Here is a 12456-nt window from a genome sequence, read left to right as displayed (position 1 = left end):
GGCACGATGGCCCCGGTTCGATGATAAACAACTCGAAATGTAACTCCTAATCGCACGTAACAATTCCATTGTACCAACGAGTGCGACCAACTGCCGTGCTTAACACTATATCTTTGACGACATATGGGGTAGAGTCGATGGCCTTCTAGTACTTAATGTTTCGTGCTTGTACCTTGTACCCCTCTGTACGAACGAACTTTGATAGCCACTTGAAAAAGGTAAGGGTCGAGGCTTGAGAGGGATCTTCTTCTGCTTTCGATATCGATGCCAAACGATTTTGCATTTTGTCAAACTTTAGTCGAAATTGTTCGTAGATGACGTGGAAATTGGAATTTAGTACGATTATTATTTACGGCGAGTGGCGAAGTTCCAAGTGTCGGAGATACGTGAAATCGAATCATCGAGCGTTTGAAATTAGGTTGTCACGGAGTGGGTAGTCGTGATAGAACGTGTGCTGAAAATGTCCGCGTAATTTAAAACGAAGAACGAGATTATTTGTATGAAAAATTCGGATTTCAGCGAATCGTTGAACAGTATGTTTTAGTTACGTTTAATCTGTCTTGGGTTGCCTTGTAGCTGTATATTTTAGAATCATTTTGAATATTAGGGACTTTACTACTCCTATCTTTCGTCATATATCGCATTAGTAAGAAATATATTAAAATAGATTAGTTTCAAAGATAAAATTATTATAACGTTTTACTGTCCCTAGGATATTTGAAATTAGTACCAGCTTCAGACATGGTTTATATATGCGGGTAAAAAGAATTTCTTTTCTTATCTAAAATAAATCTATTTTCTTTCGTTCCTTATTGAAACTCGTTAGAAAATGAAGAATTTGTATGCGAATATCTAGGTACACGGTGCTAATGTTTCCTGAAAAATAAGTGTGTAGACTATAAGATGTATGTATGTAATATTCTGTCTTTTTCTCATATTTTAATTTACGATATATATTACATAAAAGACAACCTGTATAGCTTGGAATACAAATTGCTGATTATTAAATCGTTCTTGTAAACTACGTCACCTATATAACGCGTAATAACGTACAAAATTATATATAAACGAAGAAGAAAAACAATACGTAATAAAAAACCAAAGAAACGTAAAAGATGGGGGAGGGGGGAGGGCAGAAATAAACAGAAGTGAAAAGAAATATCAAATTAAAAAAGACTCACGTTCTTCCTTGATCGGAAAACAGCTTGGTGTTTTGATCTTCCGTTCTAAAACAAAAGGAGAAAAATAAACTAATTAAGTTTATTAAAGAAAATCATAGACCAAACTTAGAAATAACGTACTCTTTATAAAATAAAACGTACAGAAAGGAATAAAATAATAAGAAAGAAAAGATTTATTCGACGTTGAAAAAAAAATCATGTAAGTTGGAAAACGAATAAAAAGGTCTGTTAAAGTATTTCTTCTAGATTGTCAACAGTTGACAATCTGACGAACACATTTTCTTTATAGTCTCGTTCGTGGTTTTATTGTAAAATTTCGTAAAAACGTTGAGATAATGCTCGCCTGGCAAGCACCATAACGTTTTTATGGGACATTGTGTCAGGCGTGTTTCAACTCGACAACATTTTTCTCGCTGTACGATCATAAATAATTTACCTGCAAACAAGTACTACGTTCGTTCAGCTCGGACTTACCTGTGCAATATTCTGATTTATCATCCACCTTTCATTCGATTGTTTGTGGATTTACAGTAAAATTATTTATAAGCGACGCTGCTATGTGATTTTCGTGTATGTTTAATATAAATAAATAAAAAAAAACGATCGATGTTTGACCTTTTTTATCCTCGTTTACTCGCGTATATACGCAGACACGTGAGATATGAAGCTTAATCCGCGTCCTTTTCCTTTTAATCGCAATCGTTGACTTTGCCACGTATCGCAAATTAGAATCGTCATAGAATTTAGAAAGAAAGTATGCAAAATTCTTTTTTCTTACGCTAACATAATGCTACGCTATAATAAATATACCTAACTATTATTTAAAAAAAAAGAGGAGATTTAAAAGTCGAAACCTAAATTACGATAACGATTACAGATTGTACCTGGTATTTGTTAAAACGTTAGGGCTGTAAATCCAATGTAAATACATCGTGTAAAAATATTCATTGTAGTTTATCTTTCAAGATATAAATAATTGAATTTTACACTAGAAATGTCTGTAGATTTTAATAGTTAGCTATGGTTACACTACATTAAATTAGAAAATCAGATCGTCAAACTCAGGGATGAAGTATCTTTGTTACGTAGCTATTGTTTATACAAGATCGTATAAAATTTGGAGGTTTTCAATCTTCTTCCATCTTTCGTCGAATTGCCAGCGCCAGACGAATACTCGTGTATCACGTTATCGTAAAAAATCGACTAAAAACTCGATCAAATTTCTAATCTCGAAGCACCGTCAGTATTCCATACTCTTACGTCGTATCCCTGTCTGTTCAATTATTTTTTAACCCACATTTTTTAATCGCTACGCCATTAACAAATTTACGCAGCCCAAAGCAGACCCAAGTACCGGAGGTGCGCGGTTTAAACGGTGTTTAGTTCCCATCAAGAGCTACTTAATCTGCGATCGCGTAAACTCGCGTAACAATGGGGAAACGCGTGGCAGAGAAGGGGCGCACGTGATTACGCTGGCCGAAACTTCATCGTGGAGTCACGTGGCGCCGGAAAAACGGGCTCGGCGTTCGCCGTCGAAAAACCGAACCGCAAAGCCCGAAAGGAGCCACGAGCACTGCCTACGAGAAAAATAACCCCGAGTCGTGCGTTCCCACGTATAACGAAACGCGAACCACACGAAACACCAACCCCCTCGAGCCCTCGAGTTTTCGGCGTAACGTTTCGGATTACACGGTATTTTGCCGTTGCCTATTGCTCTTGCGGCTTGATGTTTGCTCGGACTCGTGATCGAATCCCTTCGAAAGCTTTGTTCGCCATACTGATGCTCTTCTGAGTGAAAATTTCCGCAGTTTGCTCAACTGGTTAGTTGCTGGTTCGATGAGAAGGTGTTTCTCCTCGTGTATACCGTATACCGTGGTATCATTTGACTTTGCGAATGATAGAAAGCGAATATTCTGCTCTGATTATTTATAAGCAAGTTAAGGTGCTTTCAGGTGGAGGAAAATTGGGCCGATTTCTATAAATTGACATACGAGTTTGAAAACAAACGTTCGTACTGTTTAAATACTCTTATCATAGGATACTGTTATAAATACATTGTACAAAAGTGGGACCGTGTACTGAAATTCTGAAATTTTGAAATTTCATTAACGGTGTAGCTAATATCGCGGCTATATTAGCTAAAGAAACTGATAGGAAAGTGTACATAGAAGTTACGAGATATTTACTGTAAATAGACGTTAATAAAAGATTAATATGCAGCCCGAATGGTCGTGCTAGACAACGATAAACGTGGAAGACAGTTCCACTGAATATTAAAGGCTATTAAAATACAATAATAACAACAACAACGATAATAATAATAATAAATATGTATTTGTATATTTAACAGCCTAAACGTATTTTCTATGTATGCTTGCGTAATTAATAACGTTTTATTTTCTATTTGTAAATGAAATAGCTAGAAAATCAATGCCGAGGTATATTATTATATAATTGCAAAAATGTTATCGACCTAATGGTAATTTTAATCCATTTAGATTGTTTTAAATCTATCCTCATTATCTATATCTTAATTTTATCTAGATGTATAATGGCTCGTATCACCACGATAAATAAAATCCTGATGTTAACGATTCACGCATTCATATTTTTTTGTACACGTCCGTTTTATCGAATAATTTTATAATGGTAGATCGGTTAATTCGACGACGCCTTTATTATATAACGAAATACCTATGTATATAGAAGCATTCGGTATAGTTAGTTCGTAGTTGGAAAACGTATAGCGAAGCGTGCAAACATCTCTATCGATTTAATTCCGTACGATAGCAAATTCCTGTCAACGTTCGCTTATATCGGCTTATAGTTAACGGTAACGTAACAACATTTTTCATCAACATAAATTCGCCAAAGTTCGGCATTTATAGCAAACGACGGAGACGTTTCTTAATCTTATCGCACAGGAGTACCTACTCTTCAGTCAGTCGGCCGAATCAATGACATGTGTATACTTACTATAGACTATAGTATAACAGCGTTATCTCGATGTTAGTAAATGTGCCAACTCGCGTGGATGTCTGCCTCTGAAAAGGAGGTCGGCTCTCGTCGCGGAGCGTTATCAGTTAAACAAGTTTTATAAGTTAGAACATGCATGTGTCTACTATGATTTTTGCGTACCTAGATCGAGCAAACTTGTTTACACAAATCATCAAAGATCGAGCTGGTGTTTTAAAGTCTATCATAATAACAACAGTCTTGACATTTAACATTCGTTCACGTATTACTAAATAGCATCATCTGGTCGAGCAGATTTTCAGTCGCGATCCCACGAGTATCTCCAAGAATGAAAAAAAAGAAGAAGAAAAAAAGAATGGAAAACCAAAACTAAAACAAGAAGAACGGGGAAAAAGCGATTCAAGGGAGGAAAAAAAAGAACTATCGATCAAACCTTGAATTTGAAACGTCAAACTGAAAATGGGTGGACTTCGATCGGTCACAAAAGGAAAAAAGTTACCAGCGACGTAATAGCTACAGGGTGAGACGCGGTAACTCGATGCCTGGGCGTTTGACGCGTGCCTGAAGGACATAGGAGCGGATCCTTTCCCAGACGCTACTTTACACGCCATTTGCCTTTCTCCGTGTCCTCGCAGTGTTTTATCGTCGCATTAATTTTCGCGACAGGATCGCTGGCGGTGGAAAGTCAGCCGCCTCTCGACTTTACCAACTTTTTACGCTGCCCTCCTATTCGCCAGCGAGTTACGAGGCCGTAACACCGGCATCCAGTTTTATTCGCGATCCGCGCGAACCTTTGCAATTTATACGCTGAATCGGCAATTAGATCCAGACAAACAGATCCAGACAAACAGATCTAGACTTTGCGGATCTACGATATTTTCCAAGTTGTGTCTACGAGTCACGTGTCTTATTATTACAAATCTATAAATCAACGTTGCGTTAACTTTCCTATTGCGTTATTTTTACTTTTAATTCCGTTAAAATCTACAGATATTCATTTCGATTTATAGATTGAAATTTCGTGAATTTTAAAATTTATTATTCGTCTAGTACTTATCACGATCTTACGAATGCACACAGATCCATGTGCGCTTGTATCTTATAGGTTCTATAAGATATAAGATATATGTGATCTCGTTGCGGTTATAGATTAATTACACATTTTGAAATGTAGTAGAAAAGTACGATAATACGCCATGCTTATTGCCGAGCATACCTACGTCCGAATAATAGTGAATTTCGCGATAGAAAAATTCTAAAATAGATAATCTATTACATTTTTGCTTTTAGACTTATCTTAAATCTGCGGACGATATGTAAGACCTTTATCAAATCGATTGAACAAATATTTAACGAATTTATGTAATATTTGGAACGATAGAAGTTCTTCAAACGATCAATAGAAACTTAGAAATATAAAAATAGGAAAAATATTCCCTTCGATTTTAGAGTTCAGTTAATAACAATATCACAAAATAATTTTTTAATACATACCTAATACGTATTGAGGTTTCTATATGAATCAACTGATTCATCGTTTACTGAATATGTAACTGGATATATATTAACGAAGATACGTATAGTTGAAAATTAGTATCTACCTTTATAATGTTCATTTATGGAATTCATTACGAGCGAAAGTTAATAATAAAATTAGCAACAAAATAAATTAATAATTAAATACATAACTCTCCGGTAGAAATAGAAATTTTCTTAAATCGTTAAACTGTTAAGGATCGACGCAACATTCCATTTGCGATATTTTATTCATCGATACGCGTTATCAAATTTCGTTTTTTGATGAAATTAAAAGAAGAATCGAAATAGATGTTTGTAATATTAAAGCAGATTGTCGTTTGGCCCTTGGTGGGTTAACGTTGTCAAAAAAAAAAAAAAAAAAAAAAATCAAATTTACCTGAAAACAACATTTTCCAAGCGGAGTTTAAAAGAGTGGTTCAACTCGCATCAAATACGATGCGACAAACAAATGTTCTATCCGACGTTGTCTGATTGTTTAATTCCATATACGTTAGCTGTTTTATCTAATCGTTATTTCCAAAAAGTGGAAAATCGTAATTCTCGAAACGTAATGCTAAAACGATGAAACGAGGCTCGTAAGAATGACACATTGGATCGGCCATCGATAAGCGGCTGTGCAGTAGCCAATAATTTTTCTTCATAAAGACAGAAACTAGCTATAGCGAGTCGATAACCGCTGTTTTAACGACGTTACCACGCCAATGTATCACATGGAGTGGTCACTCGGGGGGCGAGCTCGTGGCGAGAAAACGAATAGAAGGAAGGAAACGCCGTGCCGGAGCAGCCGTCGTCGGAGGTTCGTTTTCCACGGGCTTCTGGCCGTGGCTGGGTAGAGGAGATGCGGCGATACCATAAAAAAATAGGAAAAACCACCGCCACCGCAGAAAACTTTCGACTTGGAAAGCAATTCCCTTCTCGCCGGCCCGCGAGCATTTCGTTGGCAGAGAAATGTAGGTGGGAAAACGTTCCTCTTCCTTTTATACGAAAAGAAAAAGGACCGACCAACTTTTTATTACGTCAGAAAATTTACTGTTTGCCTCGTCGCTCCTAATCGATGCGATATTGAAACTACCACGAACGTTTCTTCCCCTTGGTACGGTCATTACGTGCCGATTCTTTGCTCGTAAGTAAAATTTCTTTGTGCTTTCGTGATTTTGTTATTTTTATCGTTCGAAAGATTTATAATTTTGTTACTCGATGTCGCGTATGTATTTCCAGGAATTTGCAATATTTATTACGGCTTGTTTCAACGTCGTACATAGATGGGTGTTTGAAGTAACACCCGATTAACTTGAACTTGAAGGGAATTGCGCCAAATGCAACACAGCATTGGGTTTCCACGTTGTACCGCTGCTTCATAGCATTTCAACGTAAAGTACAAGTTTTGTAAGTGTCGTAGGATTGAAATCTCCTATTAATTTTCGCGTCAGTTAAAAAATTGCTGTATTTGTTTCCTTTTAATTCCCTGCGCGTCTTATTGCCAACTGTATCGCGAACTTCGCACAGAACGTTAGTTCCAAACTTCACGAAACGGAGAAGTAGATTCTTTAACAAAACGCGAATAAGAGAACCGATCTGTAATTCGTATACTTTGTCCAACGGAACCGCGAACGTTAATTCATGCGCGACTACTCTTATCACGATGGGCAAACGAAAAATGAAAAGATCCGAATGAAACGATCAAGGAAGAAAAAAAAGAGACCAAGCAAAAGGAAAACCTCCACGAATCCCATAAAACGGCGCGCGGATTCAGCAGCCCTTTAGCGGGAAAGCTTCCTCTATACCCGTAATACGATCGAGTCTTCCAATCATCGGCTTTGGCTACCTCTAAACGAAAAAGACGTCTGAACGCGAGCACACGACCGTCAGCTCGACAGGAATCTTAAGGTACGGGCTCTCTTTGAACGCGGCAAAGCCGCCGATACATCGTCCTTCGGCAACAAAGATACGAACCTTCGTCCTCATTTTCCTGCCGACTCTTCCACCCCTGCACGTGAATACTACGCGCCCTCTAACCAGCCGCCATTTTCTTTCCACCCTCGTCTCCATCCGACTGCTATTCGCCATGAGCCACCGTTTCCTATGGTTACCAGTTACCCGAGGGATGCTTGACAACCTCATTGGAGCTTTCTACTCCTTGTCAAAGCGCGACTCTCTCCTGTCCTCGTCTTCTTGGTCAAAATTTCGTTTGACTCCGTTTCGCCTGTTTTCTCCCGCGTGTTTTATTATCGAGATGTTTGCCTGTTTCCAGTATTATAGCGAAGATTACCGATTTCCGCAACTTTCTCAAGATTTTTCTAGGTGTTGTAATTCCGCAACAGGAATGGACAAGGTTTGTTCCTTCGATACATCGGGATAAACGTGATAAATGACTGAACCGTGTTAATATTACGGATTAAATATTAGATCATAGAAAAATATTTAATTTTTATTCTCGCTGTGATTCTCCAATTTTTATATCAGCTCTCATTTCAGTTAGAAAAAAGAAAGGGGGTTTAAAAAATTCTATGTGCAAGCTGGTAAGGATTTTCTTCTTAGCTCGTTCAATGGGAAAATAGCGAAATAAGAAAATACTATTGGAAATATTGGATACTAATGGAAAGTACGCAACAGTTTTCATTGTCCTGTCTTTCTCATTTCCCTGCACGTATAAAGAATCTAATAGAAACGTGTGATTAAAAATTCTCGACGATACAGAGAATTATTCGCGGTGTCACGCTTATCGGTGTCGTAAGACTGGTATAACGGGTGGAAAAGAATATAGAAACGAACGGTTAGCTAGGTGGAAAGGTTTAATCGATGGCTATAACGCGGAGAAGAATAACTGGCGTGTAGTTTAGGTCCTGTTGTTTGGGCCTCAGTTTAGATTTAGGTTTAGATTTAAGCACATTCGCTATCGTGCTGAAGCAATACCGTATTGATTGTGGGGTGGCCGAGCCTCCGAACACATTACATGATTAAACCGCCCCAATGGCATAGCAACCGGCCTTGCAGCACTTACCTTATTAAAATATCCACCACCCTCACCGCGCTCTTTTAACAAAACCTTTACGCGGACCTGCCAACTATTCCAACACCTACCTTTTGTTATCAAGAAGCATTTGAGCGAGTCGACCGTTTCAAACTTCTGTTTGGCCAATGTCTGCCGAAAAATGATAATTTACTTATTTTTTTATTAGATTCGTACGCCTTTTTATATTACTCGTTTGATGTTTGACGTTTGAATTCCAACAGAGATAAAACACGATACAAGCGGTAAATTTCATTTTATGGAATGTCGGAAAATTTGCAAAGTGAGAAAATCGATATATCTAACTAACGTTACGTTCGAAGGAATTTCGCAGCTTCTAATATTACTACAAGTTACGTATATCTTAATTTGGTTTACCGCTACCAATATTAAGTCCAATACGTTTAATCTTACTAATAGAAGGTAAATTCCGATTTAAATTTACTTCCTACGAAGAATTTAGAATTACAGATCTCAACTAGTAACCGGTTGGCGAGATACTCGTCTACGAATACCTTAATTGTATCAAATATAACCACCGTGTTAAATTTTAAACTCTACGTGCGTATAAAAGTAAAATAAGCGACTGATTAAATGTCATCTAAGGATGTTAGACGAGTCATTAAGCATCATCTGTAAGTACGTTGCAGAAATAACTAAATCGATTCTATCGGAGCGTTGAAATTATTATTTCCGAGAAATTCGTAAAAGCTGTCGCGTTAAAAATATTTTGCTTTTAAATCCAACGAGTCTGCCTCCTATAAGCAAATTAAAGGAACGAACGAAGATAGCCGAAGATGCGATTTTACACAGCTTAATACGTTTAGATACGTAAATTACAAATTGAACGTGATTAAGAATAGAAAATTGTTATTGATAAACGTAGCGATGAAACGAAGGAATCTTTGAACAGGTGCATTCATAATTCAACAATTTTCGACCTTTTCGGCCTGTTTCACTCACCGAAATCGACCGAATAAATAATACACGCGATGCCTTGCTTTGCGGAACAAGTGTAAAAGATGCGCGAAAGGAACTGTAAAAAATAACTACGAGCCTAAAGAACAACTTTTTCTGAGCTAACTAAAAACTTCAGATCAAAAGGAGTATCGTACGCGCGAAGATATCGCGCAACGAAACGATTTCATTACGAAAATTCATTAAAATCACCAAGTTGCTTGAGAGAACCGAATGATCCTGATTCCTATAGGGGAGAAAATATGATATTGTATTAGTAACGATTTCATATTTTGCATTTCCTAGTTTTCTAACGAAAGATGAAAAAATGTAAAAGAGTATGGCAAAGTACGCGAATCCTTTGCGCAGAGTAATTTGTTAAACGCGAAAGGCTACCGCCATTTCGATACACTAATGCAGAGGATCGTTTATCTTCCCCGAAGACAGGCATGAAAAAACAAATGAGACATAAAACATTAACGTCTCTGCTCGTCTTTACAATTTTAAGACATATAGATAAATCTACTTGTCAGAAATTACTGTCAGACTTTAAAAAGAAAGTACTTTTCATCTTTTTCATATACCTAACTTATTTTAATTTAGTTAAAAGTTACAGGTTCGCGAGACCGTTATTGGCAATTATACCGATTTATATAACTATTTTTATGCTACTTTGATACATACGTTTTATTTCATTTTACATTTCGATAATTAAAATTGGTCGAAAAATGTTCTTTGCTTTCCATCGAAATACAGAGACTTATAAGTAAGTAAGTTTTAGTATTTGAATTGAAATTTTAAATTAAATTTTTACGTGTAACCGAAAGCTTTAGAATATGTTTCTCAAGGTACATAGCAAACTGTACGGTAAACTGTAAACCCTGGCCTGCCTAGATGTCCAAATTTTAGAGATTACACGTAGAACATACCGATAACATGACGGATAATATTCCATCGTGAATTAGCAACATTCAGTAAAATCGCACGTTCCAACAGATGGATCGCGTTACTTTCTGAAAATAAATTTTTCTTGAATAGAAAGAGAAAAATATATATATATATATTTTAATCGCGCTTTTCGTAATTTTTCTTACGATATAATTAATTTCTTTCGTATATCTACGTACACGGCAATAATGTAAAGTTTTTAAGAATTATGGAGTAGCAAGTACAAAATATATCGATGATAAATCGCACCATTGATCGCAGATTTTGAGTTTAAATTTAATCTTCGTTTATGGACATTTCTATTGGAATATTTCATAAACTCTTTGTATTAAACTAATAATATCGATAAAAATAAATTAACGCGAACTCAAACAAAAAGAATTATAAAAAATAATATATACAAATCGTCAGTTTTTCTCGTTAACTTCTATCTAACACCTACGTCGATAAATAATATTTTAAATATCTAAATTCATTAATGTAGTTATAAATAGTCAAATCGCGTAAGTAGATACTACCGTTGCTGTTGTCAACAACTCGGAAATAGTAAAGTTGCAGCCGCGATCGTTTAATTAAATAGATTAATAGTAAGCCACTTTTTTTAATTTGTCTCAATGCTCGTTACAATAAAATGTATAAAATAAATAAAATACAAAATATATCTTTCTTCGCAGACAGTACGGCAACGTAATAAACTATTTTTCGAATACAATCACATACGTTCTCATTATTTTGAAATTTTATTAAGTACGTTTTTTAATTGAATCGAAACTATCGATGCTTTTGCAAAATATCAGTTTTCCAACGTAGATTAAATGTTTCGGCGTTGGTGTCTCCTATTAATAAAAACGAGATATATCCAGATCGATAGAAAGGTGGCCCAAATGTAATAATCATTCACTCTTGAGCTGAACATTAATCTTATCGATTATCCGGATCGACCATTCTTATCGAGAACTCGCTACTGTTCGCGTAATGTGGCACAAAAATTTTAACCTGACCCGATATTATAAGAACTTGCGATAGCGACTGAACTATCATTGCTAGACTTCTTATCTAAGAACGTCTCCATAAAACCATGAAGGTAATTGCGACTTATTTTTTTCAACGATCGCCTAACTTTTCCGACCTTTGCAAAAATCAAATTGGCCATTGATAACATTCATTGAATTTGATTTCCTTTGAATTTGAATTTGTTGGAAATTTTAACGCGTCACACTCTGTTACAATATTTCATGGATTCAGATATATTTTTTTATGCAGATAATATAATCTTCGTGTCAACAATGTTGATGTCTGCAACGAATTGTGGCCAGCGTTCAAGACAAGTTCTACGCATTACTACGCAACCTACCGACAACGATAACCGTTACCTAACACGAAAATTTCGACGACTTCTTAAGAAATGATAAAACCATTGGTGACAGATACAAGCAACGTGTGAAATATGAAGTCCACGAATTACCAATTACCGGGAAAGCCGAAATAAAGTGAAAAGAAATTTCGAAAAGATTAAGATCGATAGCTGGATTTGATTTGCGCCTAACGATACCTATTGAAATTAGGAAAATATTTTCGTATAAATGCGATTAACATTAGGAACTACAACTTGTTCATGCTAAATATTACGAACTTGAGCCCTTAGTTTCGAACATAAAACGATCGTTTTGTAACGTTTCGTAAACGTTCATTTCTTACACGGTAGTTTTACATTTATAATTCTTATCGCGGTATGAGAATCGAAAAATCCGTATGTCAAAGTTCCAATATTCTAACAAAGTACTGATTGATATTCCATTTTGTGTATTGGCAGCCGATCGTATTATCGATAAACAAACCAAAGTA

The 12456-nt window shown here is 36.2% G+C and overlaps 1 protein-coding gene across 1 annotated transcript in view; it reads right to left on the bottom strand.

Annotated features, from left to right (window-relative positions):
• Positions 1-12456, bottom strand: part of LOC100648335 (LIM/homeobox protein Lhx3) — a 58807-nt gene that overhangs the window by 42110 nt on the left and 4241 nt on the right. Inside the window, exon 2 of the mRNA XM_048410921.1 lies at positions 1182-1226. Within this exon, the coding sequence (XP_048266878.1) occupies positions 1182-1226 (45 nt within the window). The remainder of the gene's footprint in view (positions 1-1181; positions 1227-12456) is intronic.

Source organism: Bombus terrestris, chromosome 12 (genome assembly GCF_910591885.1).
Source record: "Bombus terrestris chromosome 12, iyBomTerr1.2, whole genome shotgun sequence".
Taxonomy (NCBI): domain Eukaryota; kingdom Metazoa; phylum Arthropoda; class Insecta; order Hymenoptera; family Apidae; genus Bombus; species Bombus terrestris.
Note: the sequence above shows the minus strand (reverse complement) of the source record. Positions and strands in the feature narration are given on the sequence as shown.